Source organism: Giraffa tippelskirchi, chromosome 3 (assembly GCF_054371585.1).
Source record: "Giraffa tippelskirchi isolate mGirTip1 chromosome 3, T2T-mGirTip1v1.2.pri, whole genome shotgun sequence".
NCBI lineage: Eukaryota > Metazoa > Chordata > Mammalia > Artiodactyla > Giraffidae > Giraffa > Giraffa tippelskirchi.
The window spans coordinates 20,000,684-20,019,164 of record NC_137277.1 but is presented as its reverse complement, the minus strand read 5'-3'; the positions used below and the strand labels follow the sequence as shown (position 1 = coordinate 20,019,164).

The 18,481-nt window shown below is 51.8% G+C and overlaps 3 protein-coding genes across 15 annotated transcripts; 2 read left to right on the top strand and 1 right to left on the bottom strand.

Moving 5' to 3' along the window:
* Positions 1-2,184: 2,184 nt before the first annotated feature.
* Positions 2,185-6,225, top strand: COASY (Coenzyme A synthase). Of its 5 annotated transcripts, none has more exons than XM_081577546.1 (10): positions 2,185-2,221; positions 2,843-3,319; positions 3,920-4,134; positions 4,389-4,520; positions 4,651-4,840; positions 4,925-4,989; positions 5,177-5,261; positions 5,424-5,521; positions 5,606-5,752; positions 5,854-6,225. In XM_081577546.1, the coding sequence occupies exons 4-10, from the start codon at positions 4,491-4,493 to the stop codon at positions 5,911-5,913; spliced, it is 675 nt and encodes a 224-aa protein (XP_081433672.1). In that variant the 5' UTR covers positions 2,185-2,221; positions 2,843-3,319; positions 3,920-4,134; positions 4,389-4,490; the 3' UTR covers positions 5,914-6,225. The 5 variants fall into 5 exon arrangements, with proteins under 5 accessions (XP_081433672.1, XP_081433671.1, XP_081433668.1 ...); XM_081577545.1 differs by having other exon boundaries at positions 2,612-3,319; XM_081577542.1 differs by having other exon boundaries at positions 2,612-3,319; positions 5,606-5,756.
* Positions 6,226-6,952: 727 nt separating this feature from the next.
* On the top strand, positions 6,953-14,087 carry MLX (MAX dimerization protein MLX). 8 transcript variants are annotated; one of them, XM_081577508.1, is made up of 8 exons: positions 6,953-7,019; positions 7,431-7,467; positions 7,959-8,048; positions 8,308-8,414; positions 8,659-8,758; positions 8,967-9,066; positions 9,429-9,619; positions 12,937-14,087. In XM_081577508.1, the coding sequence occupies exons 1-8, from the start codon at positions 6,978-6,980 to the stop codon at positions 13,212-13,214; spliced, it is 945 nt and encodes a 314-aa protein (XP_081433634.1). In that variant the 5' UTR covers positions 6,953-6,977; the 3' UTR covers positions 13,215-14,087. The 8 variants fall into 8 exon arrangements, with proteins under 8 accessions (XP_081433634.1, XP_081433638.1, XP_081433632.1 ...); XM_081577512.1 differs by having other exon boundaries at positions 9,429-9,630; XM_081577506.1 differs by having other exon boundaries at positions 6,953-7,181.
* On the bottom strand, positions 13,686-18,367 carry PSMC3IP (PSMC3 interacting protein). Of its 2 annotated transcripts, XM_081577515.1 has the most exons (8): positions 18,311-18,367; positions 18,123-18,223; positions 17,851-17,940; positions 15,653-15,764; positions 14,798-14,943; positions 14,634-14,687; positions 14,440-14,499; positions 13,686-14,359 (listed from the first exon to the last, which is right to left on the bottom strand). In XM_081577515.1, exons 1-8 carry the CDS (start codon positions 18,342-18,344, stop codon positions 14,303-14,305), a joined length of 654 nt encoding a protein of 217 aa, XP_081433641.1. In that variant the 5' UTR covers positions 18,345-18,367; the 3' UTR covers positions 13,686-14,302. The 2 variants fall into 2 exon arrangements, with proteins under 2 accessions (XP_081433641.1, XP_081433642.1); XM_081577516.1 differs by lacking the exon at positions 14,440-14,499.
* Positions 18,368-18,481: the final 114 nt, after the last annotated feature.

Genomic DNA, 18,481 nt, shown 5'->3' with positions numbered 1-18,481 from the left:
AGGTTTAATAAGCAACGAGAACTTCCCGGATGTCCAGTGGTTTAGACTAAGCCTTCCAGTGCAGGGGGTGCAAATTCAATCCCACATGCCGTGGAGTGTGGCCAAAAAAGTTTTTTTTTTTAAAGCAAGGGAACTTACATACAAGGCTTGTCGTGGTGGAGAAAGAAGAGTAGATCTCTGCAGCCACCCACCAGAATCTCCAAGTTTCTATAGAGGCCTTAACTGGGTTCAGTCACCTAAACCGTCCAGGTGGTCTCAAGAACATGTTGCCCTCTCAAGGCTGCATGCTTGAAACAGATCCTACTGGAGGAATCGTGGGCAGACTACATTCCAAGGACACGGGAGGGGTGAGCTGCCTCTGATTGCTCAAGTCCAGCTCAAGGGTCAATTGGCAGTCACGTCCTCCTGAGATCGCCTCCAACAATGAATGACTCTGTAAGCATGTGAAACAGTGTGTCCAGATGTTTCAGGGAATTGCCTCACAGTCTTTGTGGTTTGCTTCCTAACTGGGTCCTCTCTCTTTTTAAAAGTTTTATGTATTTTTGGCTGCACTGGGTCTTCATTGCTGCGAGGGCTTTTTCTAGTTGCGGTGAGTGGGGGCTACTCTCTAGTTGTGGTGCATGGGCTTCTCATTGCGGTGTCTTGTTGCAGAGCAAGGGCTGTAGGTTCAAGGGCTCAGTAGTTGTGACACAGGGGCTTAGCTGCCCCTTGGCATGTGGAATCTTCCTGGACCAGGGATCGAACCCAGCCCCCTGCATTGGCAGGCAGATTCTTAACCACTGGACTGCCAGGGAAGCCCTGGGTCCTCTCTTTAAAACCCAACTTAAGACGTCTCTGCAAGAAGACTGGTCTCAAGGCCTTTGTGGCACTAAAACTCTTCCATCATTGACTTCAGGACAAGATCCAGGTTCTGTGAGGCCAGAAGCTTATACACTTTGGGAGACCTCTTTATGACAAAAAAACACAAAATTAAGTGTGCAAGTGAGCATTTATTTAGTATGGGAACAGAAACTACAGCACATTACTATAGTGGATCTTGGAAATTGGTTTCCCTCCGTTTTGAGATCGCCCTGGGCAATTTACCTGAAATGTTCCTAATGGCAACTTGGCTCTGTCTTCCCATGGAGACTACCAATTCCAGCCTCTCCAGCACTCTTTGCGTGCTGAGTTGCTTCAGTCATGTCCGACTCTTTGCGACCCTATGGACTGTGACCCACCAGGCTCCTCTGTCCAAAGAATTCTCCAGGCAAGAACACTGGGGTGGGTGGCCATTTCTTTAGCCTCATGATAAATTCTTCCCACTGTCTCCTCCCCCAGCCCCGCTGCCTTTTTTCCCCGCCCACAGGGACCATTCTCTGGCAGCTCTACTGAGCTCACACGCAGAGCTCTCCTCTTCTTCCTCCTCTCTCTGGAAAATTGTCATATCACTGGTTCTGGGTGATGTGGAGAGCACTGCACATGAGCCACGACACATGGCCTCTGTCCTTACTTCCCTAGATGTCCTTGGAACATACAGGGCCTCAATGTTTCCATCTGTGAAATGGGGACTTGGACAGAACTGTTCCGTGACCTCCCACATGAGGATCCTTAGACTGGGAGGGCGTCAGGAGGGCTCTGAGGATGCCGAGCCCTAACTTAAATGCTACCCTATGACACCTCCCTCCACCTCTGTCCCCGCGATTTATTAAGCAGGAAACCCAGGTGTTAGTTCCGCCTTTGCCGCTGTCTCCCGAGTGACCTGGCTGAAGCCAGTCTCTTCTGTCAGAGTCTGAACGGCACCCGTTAAACAGGCTTTCAAGCCCGCCTTGCCATCCGTGCGTGCTAAGTCTTTTCAGTTGTGTCCGACTCTTTGCGACCCCATGGAGTGTAGCCCAGCAGGCTCCTCTGTCCGTGGGATTTTCCCGGCAAGAATACTAGAGTGGATTGCTGTTTCCTTCTCCAGCCTCCTTGCCCCAGTCCGCCCAGTTTCCGTGAGTTTGGGTTTTGGCAACAAGTTTTCACGCACCTCCCACGCTTCAGAGCTCTGCCCCTTTGCAACTGCAAGCGCCCCACGCCTTCAAATGAAAAATCTCGCGAGAATCCCTCGCCGAACCAAAGCTGAGATTTTTGGCCTTTCTTAGGTTCCGTAGTTTCGAGTCACAGCTCCGGAACTTGTGTTAACGGGTCGCGGCTGGGGAAGCCTCCGCAGTAGTGCAAGCGGAACCAAAGCACGGAGGTCTCAGTAAGTAGGACCCGAGCCTGAGTGTCCCGTTTTAGTCCCCTCCTCCTATTCCTTGAAGAGACTGGTGCAGCTCAGCAAGAACGCCCGGGATTTCTGGATCCCCAGTCTTACAACGCAGGAGCTCTTGCCCAGTTCCTCTCCCCACCCCAGGATTTCGATTCAACTCAGCGAATTCACCGCTCTGAGAGATGATAAAACCGAGATTTAGAACACAGCCCGGAGGCGCCATTTACCAAGCCCCGTCCCCTTCCCCAGGTTCCTCTCGATCGGCACTAAGAACCCCGTCCCTGCTCCAGGTCCCCCTGTCTTGGGTCCGAGTCCCCCTACAGTTTTAGGCCTCAGACATATACCACGCAGTCACCCTCGCCTCGTCTCCCTGACTGTCCGCAGGCCTGGGCAGGATGGCCGTATTCCGGTCGGGCCTCCTGGTGCTGACAACGCCGCTGACCTCCCTGGCCCCTCGCCTGGTCCCCATCCTGTCCTCGGCAGCCCGGCTGGTGAATCACACGCTCTATGTACACCTGCAGCCGGGCATGAGCCTGGGCGGCCCGGCTCAACCCCAGTCCAGCCCCGTGCAGGCCACGTTTGAAGTTATCGATTTCATTACGCACCTCTACGCAGGCGCCGATGTCCACAGGAACCTGGACGTCAGAATTCTGCTGACAAATATCCGAACCAAGAGCTGTCTCCCTCCCCTACCCACCTCAGTCCAGAACCTGGCCCACCCGCCGGAAGTGGTCCTGACTGACTTCCAGACCCTGGATGGAAGCCAGTACAATCCGGCCAAGCAACAGCTAGAGCGTTATGCCACCAGCTGTTATAGCTGTTGTCCGCAACTGTCTTCAGTGCTGCTGTACCCAGATTATGAGCCTGCAGTACCCGCCGTGGGGTCCCTGGGCGTCCACTTACCCTCCACCATCAGGCCAACCTCCCCTGCGGCCAGGTCTGCAAAGCAGCCAGTGCGTGGCCACAAGCGGGGGGCTGTGGGCGGCACCTTTGACCGCCTGCACAATGCCCACAAGGTGTTGCTCAGTGTCGCGTGCATCCTGGCTCAGGAGCAGCTTGTGGTGGGAGTAGCAGACAAAGACCTGCTGAAGAGTGAGTGACAAGAGACTCTGGATTGGGGCAGCCTTACCCTGCCCTTACCCTGCCCCCCCCCCGCCCCCCGCCCCAACCCAAGACTGAGGAAGGGTGGGGCCATCCATTACTTCCCACCCCTCCTAAATGTCACAGTGCCTGGGGCTCAGTTCGCACTGAGAACATTTGTTAAATGAATAAATGCAGCTTTTTTGGTGTGTGGTCTAGTCACCATTCAATCAGGATCCCCCAGATGTGGAGCCAAAGAATCTGCACTTTTAAACAAGTTCTCCAGGTGATGAATCCTCAAGTCTGAGCCCCTGGGAATAAATGGATGAGTAAATTATAGATAGCAGTGCCAGGGCTAGTAAGAAGAGGCTCCCGAAATTCTCTGGCTCTTGGAATTCTTAATCTGACACCTCCTGGCACTGCCAGTTCTCTGCACATGTGCCAGCCCTTGCAGTGGTACTCTGCTTGCCTGCTGCCTCCTCCTCATAGACCCCTTCGTCCTGCCCCCACCTCCCCTCTGGAGATAGGATGCTTAGGGACACTCTTCCCCAAACTGGCCCACCCTCGTCCTCCCCGGTAAGATCTCACTGTTCTTCTGGGCTCCTTCCCCAGGCAAGTTGCTCCCTGAGCTGCTCCAGCCCTACACAGAACGCGTGGAACATCTGAGTGAGTTCCTGGTGGACGTCAAGCCCTCCTTGACATTTGATATCATCCCCCTGCTTGACCCCTATGGGCCCGCTGGCTCTGACCCCTCTCTGGAGTTCCTGGTGGTCAGCGAGGAGACCTATCGTGGGGGGACGGCCATCAACCGCTTCCGCCTTGAGAATGTAACCCCTGAGGGCGACTGGCAGAGGGAGTGGAGGGGGATGGGGAAGGCCACCGGGGGCTGGTGGAAGTACCGTGACCCCAGAGGAGGGAAGAGAGGGCCGAAGGTGGTGGGAAGAGGCAAGGAGGAACTGGTTCCCAGCTTGCCCTCTGAGGCAAGCTCCACCTCTGGGGTAGGCAGGGGAGGATAAGGTGATAGATTTGTCCTTGTCCATCTCACCCCTCCTTCTCTCTCCTCACTCTTCCTTTGCTTCAGGACCTGGAGGAGCTCACCTTGTACCAGATCCAGCTGCTGAAGGACCTGAACCACAAGGAAAACGAGGAGGACAAAGTCAGCTCCTCCAGCTTCCGCCAACAAATGCTGGGAAACCTGCTCCGGCCTCCATATGTAAGCCCCCACCCCCCCACCCCCACGTGGGTGGGCTGGGATTGCTGGAGAGGAAACACTGAATGGTTCAGCCTCTATCCTGAGTCTGGGAACGCTAGTAACTGTGGGGTTCTCTCTTATGTACCCGTAGAAGAGGCCAGAGCTTCCCCCAGGTTTCTACGTGATTGGGCTGACGGGCATCAGTGGCTCTGGGAAGAGCTCAGTAGCTCAGCGGCTGAAGGGCCTGGGGGCGTATATCATCGACAGTGACCACCTGGGTCACCGGGCTTATGCCCCGGGCGGTCCTGCCTACCAGCCGGTGGTGGATGCCTTTGGAACAGGTAATAAGTGGGGAGGACTGGAGGTGGCCTGAAGCAAGGAGGTGGCTTGGCCTCCTCGCCCAGTCCTCCGTCTCTGTCATCCAGATATTCTCCATCAAGATGGCATTATCAACAGGAAGGTCCTAGGCAGCCGGGTGTTTGGGAACAAGGTAAACACACACCTCTCCAAGGGCTCTGCAGCTACTGCTAGACCCAGAGGTGGGGACCCAGTGGACCGCTCTGTTCTGGCCCCAAATGCTAGTCTCCACCACCTGTTCCCCACCACCTCCTCCCTCGGGCTGGCTCTATCTCTGGGGGAAGGTGAACTTGGCCCACCCCTTCCATTCCCTTCCTTAGAAGCAGCTGAAGATACTCACGGACATTGTGTGGCCAGTTATCGCAAAGCTGGCCAGAGAGGAGATGGATCAGGCTATGGCTGAGGGTGAGTGAGCAGCCCAGGGAAACAAGTGGAGCAGATTCTCCCCCCCAGAGCTCCCCCACCCCAAATCAGACCATCCACTTTCCCTGGGACTACGTTTCCTTGGCTCTATGACTGGTAGCAAGTGGTGGGGTGCTGCTGGCAGTGACTGGGGTCTCCCCACAGGAAAGCATGTGTGCGTGATTGATGCCGCCATGCTGCTTGAAGCCGGCTGGCAGAACATGGTTCATGAGGTGTGGACGGTTGTCATCCCCGAGACCGAGGTATCTGGATCCCACCCCCAGTCCATCATTGTAGCCAGGTTCTTGCCCAGAACCAGTGGGCTGACGAATGCCCTGTCTGCCCAGGCCATACGACGCATCGTGGAGAGGGATGGCCTGAGTGAGGCTGCGGCTCAGAGCAGGCTGCAGAGCCAGATGAGTGGGCAGCAGCTTGTGGATCAGAGCCATGTGGTGCTGAGCACCATGTGGGAGCCGCATGTAACCCAGCGCCAGGTTGGTGCCCAGGGAAAGGCTGGGTTGTGGGGAGGGAGTCTCAGTGAATACCCGTCTGACCCTGTCCCTGTTTTCTTCCTGACATTCCGGCCTGTCCCAAGGTGGAGAAAGCCTGGGCCCTCCTGCAGAAGCGCATCTCCGAGGCACCATCAGGCCCATGACTGATAAAGAGTTCTCTGTGGGGTCAAAGTGGCCCCTGGAACTGACAAGAAATCCAGCGGTGAGGAGGAATGGAACCATGAAGCTCACTCTAGCCTGGGCCTAGAGGGCTCTAAGCTAAGCTGGGCAGGGCAGGGCTGGGCCCACTGGACACAGGAAGCCTACCCAGCTTGCGAGTGTTTGGCCAACACTGAGGATGCACCTCATGCGGGAGCAGGCCCCCGGCGTTGTTCTATCCCCGCTCTTGTCCACAGGGCTGGGGCCAGGGCAAACACTGGAATTTGTAACAGAATTAAAGGTGAATGTTGCCATGGTGTCTGCTTCCTGCTTCAATGACTCTGGGTATTTTTGTGACCCTTGAGCCCCAAGGGCAAGGCCCAGGCCTGAGCTGGAAACCAGAAGTGCAGTGGTTAAGAGCATGGCTTCTGAAGCTAGCCAGACCGATGCCAGCATTGGCCCTGTCACTGGCTAGCTGTGCACTTCTTGATAAGTTCTGGACTTTCCTGGCACCTCAGTTTCCTTCACTTACAAAGTAGCGTAACTTGGCTAACAGGTTCTTTCTTAATTCCACAAGTATCCTGCCAGACTCTGGGCTGAGTGTTGGAGGAGCTTCCTTCAACAAGCCACTCGAGGCCTCTGGCCTCACAGAGGTTGCATCCCGGCGGGGTCGGAAGAGGTGACCAGAAGTGCAGGTCCGGGAGCCCGCTGGGCACGGCGGTGCGCCTATGCTGCGACATTATGCGGACAAACCTCTTGAAGGGACCCGTTTCACGGAATATGCTTCATGTCACGGCGGCTGGAACATCTACCCTGAGCAAGAGAGGGACTGGCGAGGAGGGTGGCCCCAAGGCCAACACTGTCAGCTCCGACACCAGGCGGGGCACCGTCTAGGAGGCGGTGGCGGCGGCCGGGCGTGGGTGTTGTCCTCCGCATCACGCATGCGCAGCCGCCCCGCCCCCGCCATTGGGCTGCGGGTTGGTGGGTTTGGGTCACGTGAGCGCGCTTCGCCTCTTCCTCCAGGCCGGGGGCCCGCCCGCTGGCAGGTTTCCGGTTCGGTGGGTCGGAGATGACGGAGCCGGGCGCCTCTCCGGAGGACCCCTGGGTCAAGGCAAGCCCCGTGGGCGCGCACGCCGGCGAGGGGAGGGCGGGTCGGGCTCGAGCACGTAGGGGGTCTGGAAGACTAGGAGACTCCCTGCAGTCCCCAGAGCTACCCCCGCTCCTCGGGCCCTGGGGCTGCAGAGAAGACAGCTCTCACCCTGTGTGTGCCAAGGTGGGAAGACAACTGAGGCGTGTGCGCGCGGGTGTGAGGGGACGGGACTGGAGGGCTGGGGGCGTGGAGTGGGCGGACGGGGTCCTGCCGAGGAGCGGCGCTCCCGCGGCCTAGCCGCTCTTGGCTTGGGGGGAATCCTGCGACTGCCCGCGCACCCCAAGTGTGTACATATGTGTGTCTGTGTGTGTGTGTACACGCGTGCAGGGGCGGAGGAGGCCTGACGGGCTTCTCCCTTGCTCGGTGCCGCAGGTGGAGTATGCCTACAGCGACAACAGTCTGGACCCTGGTGAGTGTTTCCCCCACCCTCTTCACCTCTGGAGGGACACTGCCACTTCAGCCCGATGGATTCGCGAGGCCTTGGCAGCCACACCTGAGCACAAGCCCACCGTCCCTGAGCTGAGCGGGCCTGAACAGCGAGGGAGGGTCTGGAGGACAGGGGCAGGAAGCATCCAAGGGTGACACCTAGTTCCCTCTGCCCTGGAGCAGGGAAGTGATGGAAACAGGGCCAGCCGGTCACTCTCCATCATCACGACCAGATGCCACTTTGTGAGCCAGGAGGTATCGTTGCAGGCCTTTGGAGCAGTGTAGACACGAGGGACGGGAGCACTGCGGCATGACACGACAGGAAGTGGGTGGCCCAGTATGGCTGGCTTTTGGGTTGCAGGAGAGAGGTCAGCATTTAGGACTCAGAAGCCATTGGGCCCACAGGTGTCTGAGAGCCTAGCAGAGCCCCTCCCCCCATTCTGATCCATAGTGATTGGGGCCTCTCTTTTCCAGGGCTTTTTGTAGAAAGCACCCGCAAGGGGAGTGTAGTGTCCAGAGCTAATAGCATCGGTTCCACCAGTGCCTCTTCTGTCCCCAACACAGGTAGGCAGCAACATCCCCCCACCCAGGGAACCACGTGCCTTCATTTTAGTCTTTTTCTTAGGGCAGCTCCTGCCTTCCACATGGGGGCGCTGGAACCCTAGTTCTAGACACAGGGTTTCACCATCACGTTATCTAGGTTGTTAGACATTATCCATCCGCCATCTCTGGGCACCACGTTCTTCCCAGCTGGGGAAAGTGGGCTAGCTGGGCCCCACTGGGCCCCAGAATGACCTCTTCCTGCCCCTAACCCTGAGCGTAGATGACGAGGACAGCGATTACCACCAGGAATCCTACAAGGAGTCCTACAAGGACCGGCGGCGGCGAGCACACACTCAGGCCGAGCAGAAGAGGAGGGACGCCATCAAGGTGATTGGGGAGGCCCGCGCCTCAGGGAGCGCCTGCACACTTCAGATCCACTCTGCCCTGGCCCCGTCAGGCAGTCCCGAGCAAGCTTGGGGGCAGCTAGTCCAGGCCCTGGGCATGAACTTCTCCCTCGTTTCTACCCCTCTGAGTGAGTGAGCATGGCGCTTGGTATCCTGGAAGAAAAGCCGCGTGCTTATTTGTCTTGACCCCTCCGTGAAGAAACCCGTTTCCCCTGCTCTCTCCACAGAGAGGCTATGACGACCTACAGACCATCGTCCCCACCTGCCAGCAGCAGGACTTCTCCATTGGCTCCCAAAAACTCAGCAAAGCCATCGTGCTGCAGAAGAGTATGGCCAGGAGAGCGCTGGAGGGCTTGGAGCCAAGGGGGCTGTGAGAAGGCTAGAGCCTCAGCCGCTTTTGGCCTGGCCCCCGAGGGAGGGATGGTTGTAACGAGGTGGGGGGCGGGGTCGGGAGGGAAGGGGAATCAAAATCAGCCTTGTCCTTCTGGTTGAGACGTCCTGTATGCGCACCCCCTCTTCCCACCCCCCACTCCAGCCATTGACTACATCCAGTTTTTGCACAAGGAGAAGAAAAAGCAGGAGGAGGAGGTATCCACGCTCCGCAAGGATGTCATGGCCCTAAAGATCATGAAAGTGTAAGGGGGGGTGTTGGGTTGGGGGAACCAGGGTATCTGGTTCTGAGGGGACTCAGGCCTCTTCACTTCACACCCTGCCCTTCTTCAAAGGCCACATCAGATGATATGCTTACTCCCTCGTGTGGTAGGCACGACTTAATCCCAACTGTAGCAAATAATACTCCAGAAATACCTGTGGGATTTAATGAAGGAAAGGTTGGAGGGGGTAGGCCACCACTGCTGACCTAGAAACTGATGTTGAATACATCCCACAAGCTCTCTGGAAACCTCCTTCCCAGGGGAGTATGGAGGGTAAGCGCTATTACTCTTCCGGGGCCAGGAGAGCCACTGCAGCCCCTTAGGCCTGGCCTGCTCGCTTTCAGGAACTATGAGCAGATTGTGAAGGCGCACCAGGACAACCCCCATGAAGGGGAGGACCAGGTCTCGGATCAGGTCAAGTTCAACGTGTTTCAAGGCATCATGGACTCCCTCTTCCAGTCCTTCAATGCCTCCATCTCCGTGGCCAGCTTCCAGGAGCTGTCGGCCTGTGTCTTTAGCTGGATTGAGGAGCACTGTAAGCCTCAGGTACGGGGCGGCAGTAGTCACAGGGTCAGGGGCTCTTCGCTCAGGCAAAGTGACCCACGCTGTGGTTTGTTCAGAGAGGCAGGGTAGCAGCTTTTAGGTTTCTTGAGGGTATTTCTACAACTTGTATTCCTGTTTCCCTCTTTGCTTTCTAGCCCAGATATTCCTGTGGAGGCTTCATTTTGCAATGATCTGAGCACTCACTCAGGCAAGGCCTTTGTTTAGTTCACACAGTGGCAAGTAACAGCAGCCTCAGGCACTGCTTGCCTGCCCAGCAAGTGAGCCTGGATCACTTGCAGCACTTAACTTGGGGTTTTTTGGAAAAGATTTAAGGCCCCCTACAGTAGTTTTCCTTGGGGTTTCTAATTATTATTTGTAATATAGAGTGTGTTAACAGTTGACTGAGTCTTTTGCTTTTGAGGTCTGGTTGCTTTTACTGAGGCTTGACTTGTATCTGCGATTTCTCACTTAATTTTGTTTCCCAATGTTTTTTCCTATATAATTTTAAAAAGCGACTCTCCATTTCCAGTTATTACAAAATATTGGCTGTATTCCTCATGTTGCACAATACACCCAATAGTTTGTACCTCCCATTCCCCCACCCTGGTGTTCCCCCCAACCCCCGTTCCTGACTGGTAACCACTAGTTTGTCCACTGTACTGTGAGTCTACTTTTTTGTTACATTCACTAGTTTATTGTAATTTTTTTTCGATTCCACTTGTAATTGATGTCGTATAGTATTTGTCTTTCTCTGACTCATTTCATTTAGGATAATGCTAAGTCCATACATGTTGCTGAAAAGGCAAATTTTCACTGGTCTTTTTTTTTTGACTGAGAAGTATTCCATTGTGTTTGTGTACCACATTTTTACTCATTTATCTGGGGTTTTTCTGATTTTTAAGTTTTATTGAAGTATAGTTGATTTACAATATTAATTACTGCTGTAAGCAGTGACTCAGTTATATTCATTCTTTTTCATATTCTTTTCCATTATGGTTTGTCACAGATAGTAATAGCTTCCTGTGCTATACAGTACGACCTTATTGTTATCCATTCTATGTGTAAGTTTGTCTCTGCTAATACCAAACTCCTAATCCTTCTCTCCCCTACCCACCCTGCCCTCTCAACCACAAGTCTGTTCTGTATATCTTGTTTCATAGATACTTTGTGTTGTACTTTAGATTTCACATATAAGTGATATATGGCATTTGTCTTTATGACTTCCTTTGCTTATTAGTATGATCATCGCTGAGTAGTATTCCATCACACACACACACACACACACACACACACTCACTCTGAATTAGTGTTTTTGTTTTTTCGAACATAAACCTCAGGGTGGAAGTGCTGGATCATTTGGTAGCTCTTAGTTTTTTGAGAAATCTCTATTATTATTTTCCACAGTAGCTGCACCAATTTACATTCCCACCAGCAGTGTGCAAGAGTCCTCTTTTTTCCACATCCTTACCACCATTTATTATTTGTGTTCTTTTTGATGATAGCCATTCTGACAGGTACGAGGTGATAGATGATTGCAGTGTTGATTTACATTTCTCTGATGATTAGTGATGTTCAGCATCTTTTCATGTCCCTGTTGGGCACCTGCAGTTCCTCTTTGGAAAAATGTCCATTCAGTTCTTCTGCCTATTTTTTAATTGGGTTGTTTTCCAGGGATTTTTTTTGGCCACACCATGTGGCTTGTGGGATCTTAGTTCTCTGACCAGGGGTTGAACCCGAGCCACGGCAGTGAAAGCACCGAGTCCTAACCAGTGGACCAGCAGGGAATTCCCTAGTTGTTTTTCTGATGTTGAGTTGTTATCAGCTGTTTATATATGTTGGGTATTAACCCCTTATCAGTTATATCATTTGCAAATATTTTCTCCCATTCAGTAGGTTGTCTTTTTGTCAGTGGTTTCCTTTGCAGTGTAAAAGCTTTTGTTTAACTAGGTCCCATTTAATTTCCTTTAGGAGATGGAGCTAATAAAATATTGCTGTGATTTATGTCAAAGAGTCTTCTGCATGTGTTTCACTAGGAGTGTTATAGTATCCAGTCTTACTTTAGGTCTTTCATCTATTTTGAGTTTTTGTATATAATGTTAGAGAATGTTCTACTTTCATTCTTTTACATGTAGCTGTCCAGTTTTCCGAGCACCACTTATTGAACAGACTGTCTTTTCTCCATTATATATTCTTGCCTCCTTTGTTGTACATGAACTGACCATGAGTGCATGGGTTTATTTTTGGACTCTCCTGTTCCATAGATCTTTGTCTGTTTTTGTGCCAGTATCATACTGTTTTGACTACTGTAGCTTTTGTAGTAAGTATAGTTTGAAGTCAGGTTATGATTCCTCCAGTTTTGTTCTTTCTCAAGATTTTGGTTATTCAGGGTCTTTTGTGTTTCCATACAAAATTTAAAGTTATTTGTTCTGGTTCTGTGAAAAATGTCGTTAGTGCTTTGATAGGGACTGCGCCGAGTCTTTAGATTGCCTTGGGTAGTATGGTCATTTTAACAATGTTGAGTCTTCCAACCCAAGAACAGGTTATGTCTTTCTGTTTGTCTTTACTTTCTTTCATCAGGATCTTACCATTCTCAGAGTACAGGTCTTTTGCCTCCTTAGGTAGGTTTATTCCTAGGTATTTTATTCTTTTTGATGTGATGGTAAATGGGACTGTTTCCTACATTTCTCTTTGATACTTACTGTTAGTTTACAGAAATGCAAGAGATTTCTGTACATCAGTGTTGTATTCTACAACTTTACTGAATTCATTGTTGAGCTCTAGTAGTTTTCTGATGGCGTCTTTAGGACTTTCCATGTTTAATATCATGTCATCTGCAAACAGTTTTATTTCTCCTTCCCAATTTGGATTCCTTTTATTTCTTCTCCAATTAGTATAACTAGGAGTTCCAAGACTATGTTGAATAAAAATGGTGAGACTGGGCATCCATGTTTTGTTCCTGATTTTAGAAGTAATGCTTTCAGCTGAAGCCATGTCCCAAATTTTTATTGTAAAACACTGTGAACATACTGCAGCACTGCAAGTTTTACAATGAACCCTCAAATACCCCCACCTAAAATCTACCATTATTCATTTCTGTATTTGCTTTATCACAGAGCAATCCATCTCAACCCCTACCTCCATCCTATTTTGGGGGCATTTGCAGAGTAAACTATAGACATCAGTGGCTTTCCAGGGGCTTTTTTTTTTTAATGGTACTCTAAAGAGCACACCTGGCCCAGGCAGGTGTCACTGAGCAGCCCTGGGCCCTCCTTGAGCATCATCTCTTTCTTTCTGTGCTGCCCTCACCAGACCCTACGGGAAATTGTGATTGGCGTCCTGCACCAACTGAAGAACCAGCTTTACTGACCAACTCTTGGAACCCGCAGAACAGCCAGCAAGAGGCTTTGAGTCTCCTACTTGGCCATGGAGCCGCTGGGCTTATGAGAGTGGACTGTGACACTGCACACCAGGCAGCTGCTTCCCCCTCGGTGTTTGGCTCCCCGGCTTCCTCCCTGCCCCCCGCTCCCCCACCTTCACTGGGTCGGGGGGGGGGGAGTATTATGAAAGCTTTAATTTATTTTATTTGACATAGATCTCAAACCTACCTAGTCTTTCCCCCTCCCATAGAAGTCCTCAGGATAGAGGTCTGCTCTTGGCACCCCAAAGAGCTCCTGGCCTCTCCCCTTTTATGAAGCCTCCAATTCCTGATCATATCTGGTAACTACTCTTTGCCTGTTTTGGTGTGTCTGGCAACATTGAGCCAGTGTGGCCATTTGGCAGTAGTTGGATGGGAAGAAAGGAGTAACAGGAAGTACTCCCACAGCAATGAGAGGTGGAAGGCGGCCTCGTGCCTAGGCTAGGGCTGCCTGGTCAGTCCAAGGTGAGGCCAGAGCTTTTTCTGGCCAACTCAGGGCAGGGCTGCCAGGTTCCTGCCCTTGCCCCCTACTCCACTGCCTCCCTGCTCTGGGTGGTAGAGGGAAGCAACCTCCCCACCCACTCCTGCCCTCTGTCCCCACAGGCAGTAGCAGTGCACAGCAAAGTCAAGTGTGACGCAACACTACATGTTAAAAGTTTTTAATTTTTCTAAACAATGCAATTTTGCTAAAGTTATAATTTTGGAGAATTAACTGGCCTCCAGACTACTTGTAGCCTTTCTGTCAAGTGTATCTGGCTCTCTACCATCTAAGTGCTTCCTACATTTCTCCCAGGACTTGGGGTGGGGCGAAGGTGGGTAGAGGAGATTCTTTAAAGGCCTTCTGACTTGTAGAGCTCAGGAGAATCCTGGGTAAGGCCCTGGGCTTCTTGAATGCTGTGTATGGCAGCGTCTCTCTGCCCTTGTTCCCCAAGCTCCCTTTTGCCTTCCCCAGGTTTGGTATTTGGGAGGTGTGATTATCCAGAGGAAATTAAATATTTTTATATCAAATTATATTACAATAAATATTGCCAAATGCTGTCCTTTAGCGTTGTTCCACATCTAAGTGTTGAGTTTAAGCAGTCGACATGTGGATGATAAAACGAGCATGCCCGTCCTCTCTGGGCCACCTGCGCTCCCTCCTCCACCCAGTACTCCGGTGTGTGCTCAGAGGTGGACAGCACCAGGAACAACGAAAGAGCTGACCTAAACAAGGCAGCCAGTCCAGGACGTCTCTGTTCCCAGTCCTGCCGGGGGAGCCTCTCAGGGATCTGGGAGCTTGACATTGTAATCTTCATCAGTCTCTATCCCAACTTCCTCCTGTGGGGCAGTGAGACAAGGGAATGAGACCACCTTGGATGAAAGCCCCAGGGGAGCAAGGAAGGGCGAGCACCACTTACAAAGAACTGCTTCTTGCTCTTGGGGTATCCTTCAAGGATGGCATCAGACAGCTCTGTTGCCTGACAAGAAATAAAACCACCCCCTTTCAGATGCCAGTACTGGGCATGCCTGATGGGCCCCTGAAACGAGGCAGCTGTGTCCCTGGGGGCTGCTATTGTCCAGGGCCTTCCTAGAGCTCCTCCTGTACACTTACCATCCTCTTGCGCTTCCTCCACTCCTTGTGGTACCTCTGCCTCTCCTTGTACACCTAGACAGGGAAACAAGTTCCTTTGAGCCCACAGCAGCTGCTGGGGTCAACCCTCCTCACTTCGAACCTGCAGAGGCAGCCCTCCCTGCTCCGCCTCCCTCCCAGCCCACCTGCTCTTTCTCTTCTGGAGTCACGTGGTTGGTGGCCGCTTTGATGTTTTTCAGTCTTTCTCTGTAGCCAGCACATTCCTTCTTTAACTCCTGGATCTCTTTCTGCATCTCCGGTGTGGTCAGGGCACTAGTTAACTCCTTCAGCTCTAAAACCACATCTCCCTGAAGTCAATGGCTACCCTGAGGTAGGAGACCAGGCCTCCATCTTGCTCTGGGCTCTCTCCACAAAGGGTTCAGAATGGGTCCTATATTCTGGAAAGCCTCAAGAAAGACTAATGCTTACAGAATTATCAGTTTATTCCAGTTTTCTTTCCTCCTCCATCTACAAACAGTTGGGGAGTATAAGTTTGAGTAGACTGTTAGCTGTAGCCAATTAAATAGGCAGAATAAAGGGGAGTGTGGGAACTGTGTACTGATATCACAGTAGGGAACGTAAATGTTTGTCTTGCCCATTTGTCTTCAAAAGCCATTAGTTGTTAGACATTAAGTTGAATGTGACGCCCATGTTGTTGTTATTTAGTGGCTAAGTCGTGTCCGACTCTTGCGATCCCATGGATTGCAGCCTGCCAGGCTCCTCTGACTATGGGATTCTCCAGGCAAGAATACTGGAGTGGGTTGCCATTTCCTTCTCCAGGGGATCTTCCTGACCCAGGGATCGAACCCGTGTTTCCTGCATTGAAAGGCGGATTCTTTCACCACTGAGCCACCAGGGAAGCCCATAATGCCTGTGGCAGCCTAGAAAAGGGATCTCTGCTGCAAGATGTCACTGCACTCAACAAATCCTGCACTTGGTAATTCCTGACCTTGGGGCCAACCCTGACACTAGGGACATCTTCCAGGGGCCATCAGTCCTACCAGCCTCCATGTGGCGGCAGCTCTGCTGCAAGCTCTGCACCTTAGCAGTGAGAGCCAAGATTTTGGCATCCAGGCCTTGGAGGTCAGCATCACTGACCACGTCAAACTGGTCCTGCCAGAGACAAAAAATGGAAGCAGGCTGATGGAAGGCACAAAAGGGGAACCCCCATCTGGGAAGGCAACATTCATACACACTTGATAATTTGGGGCTCCTTAACCCTCCACAGGGTCTGAGAAGATAGTGGGAGGGTACTTTTGAGCAGTGGTTCAGTCTAGTACCTGTTTCCTCAAAAAGCTACAAGAAAGAACAAGTTGCTGTTTGTCCTCAGGGGCTTTGAGGTGTGGGATACTGAGTAATAGGACAGAAATAATCTTGCAGTTTACTAGCAAAACTACTCACTGGGCTGAAGGAGTAAAGAAACATTCTTCTAAAGGGGCTGATACCCAATTACAGGTTTCCACACTAGTAAGAATCAAGACAGGTGAAGAGGCATAGTGGGAGGTATTCAGGGAAGGACATCAGGGAGTCTGAGGCGCCCCTTCCGTGTGAGCAGCTGCTAGAAAGGCCTGTGCTGGGGCTCAGTGGCCTCTTACCAGTTGGTGATGGGAAGCAGAATAGAAAGGACTGGAATGCCACCCTGAGCAGTTTGGACTCTACAATCAAGTGCAGCAAACCATTAAGGCAGAAGGCAGCACTGCAACCTGCAGGCCAAATCCTGCCAGATGCAAGTTTTTGAAAAAAAAGAAAAAAATGTATGGAAACATAGCCATACCCATTCATCTACATACTGTCTATGGCTGGTTTTGCTCTACAATGTCAGACTTGAGGGCCACTGACAGTTGTGTAGCTACAACAAAAGACCACCAGGTCTGCAAAGCATAAAAATATTAACTGGCCCTTTACAGGAAAAAAAATCTGCCAACTTCTTTATGGAATCTTCAGTACAGCAGTGATATAATGAAACCTACTTTAGGAAAATTAGCCTTGACAGTGGATGTTAAATCTTGTAGGGGTACTGAGTAAAGTAAGATGGATGAGAAATAGGGTCTGCGTTATAAGAGCTTCAGTTTTGTAATGGAGGCAAGTTAAGACAAATAAATAGAGGATGCCTCAAAGAGGTAAGTGCCTGAGGAAGGCAGTTAGTTCAGAGCAGTCAGGAAGGTTTCCAGAGGAGAAGCCTGAGTGAAATCCTAATGGATGAGTTAAGAGTTAGTTGGGCAGAGGAAGAAGGGACTCAAAAACCCGGGCAGAGGAAAGACAACAAGCAAAGGCCACAGGAGTTAAATACATCTAAATGGGCTAGTATTGATGGATGAAGAAATAACCAAGGCAGGAGAGGCTGGAGCCAAGTCTCTGAGTGCCTTTTATCTGTTCTAAGGAGCACTGGAATTTTTGGTAGGAAAATGGCATGACTAGAGTTGCATACATAGACTATTCTGGCTGCAATGTTTAAGATATGTGTAAGGAGCCCAGGCGATCATGATACTGCAATAGACAAGGAACACCTCAACCAGAGCAGTGGTGGCAGCTGGAAAGGAGAGGATGGAGTCAAGAAAGGGGAAACACCTGGGCTTGACGGCTGACTGGGCATGTAAAATAAGGAATAATTTCCCAGGGAATTCCCTGGTGGTCCAGTGGTTAGGACTCAATGCTTTCACTGCTGAGGGCTTGGGTTCAATCCCTGGTTGGGAAATGAAGATCCCATAAGCTGTGTGGTGAGGCCAACCAAAAACAAAAAGAATGACTCCCTACTCTCTGGCATGGGTGAAGAATGATTCCGTTAGGGGAAAAACACAGGAGGAGCCGGTTTAGGGGAGAGATGAAGCATTCTCCTTTGGCAATATTGATTCTGATGGGTCTGAAAGGGGGTCTGGGCTGCAAACAGAAGGAAACCAATTTGGCAGACTGGTTCTCATCTAGATGACTGGGAATAAGAACTTCCATGCATAAATGGATCTCGATAGCAACAATTCAGGATCTTCTGTTATCGATCATACTTCAAGTCTGGAAATCTAGTGAAGTCTGGATGACAGCAAAGGGAGTTCACCCTTTGTCCTAAATGTTGGCTGGGGCCCTTTAAATGGCCTAAGACGGGTGAATTTCACGGGATGCTTCAATTCTCCCAAATAGAGTTCATACTAGGGGCTGATTGACCTAATGCCGGGCTCTCATACAGGTGTTAATCTGTTTCCCTCACCTGGTCCGCAAAGTATATCTTCTGCTTGCCATACATCTTCTCTTTGATTTTGCCTTGTTGGGCCAGCTGTTCCAGCGCCTTCACCACCGCCTGACAGAGGCGAGAGGGCGGAGTAGTCAGGAGAGGGACTTTGGGAGCTGGAAGGATGTCACCAATGATGGGGGAAGCGCCCGACAAGCCTTAGGAAGCCGTGGGCTAAAATGGCAGCCTGGAGAGTGCAGGACCCCGGGGGTTCCAGGGGCGGTCCCGGGGTCCCAAGAGAGGGTTCTCACCGTCTTGCCCAGCCCATGTTCCCGCTGCAGGTTCCCGAACACGTCCTGGGCACTATAGGGCCGGTTCTGCTCGTGTAGGTACTTCAGCAGGATCCCGGAGGCTACGGAGAGAGACAAGGCAGGAAGGGGGTCCTTCAACCGACCCCAACCTACCCTCCTCCCGGTCTCCCATCGCCCACGGCTGTTACCTCCCGCGGGAGCTTCTGACCGGCCTTTCCTCATGGCTTTTCCCGCCGCCAAACTCCGAAAACCGGACGTTGTAGTTGCTCGGGGTAACGGTTCCTTCCGGCAAAGGGCAGGGCGGGCCTCACATGTGATTGGCGTGGGGCGGCCTTCGCGTGGAGCGGAGCGGCCCTTCC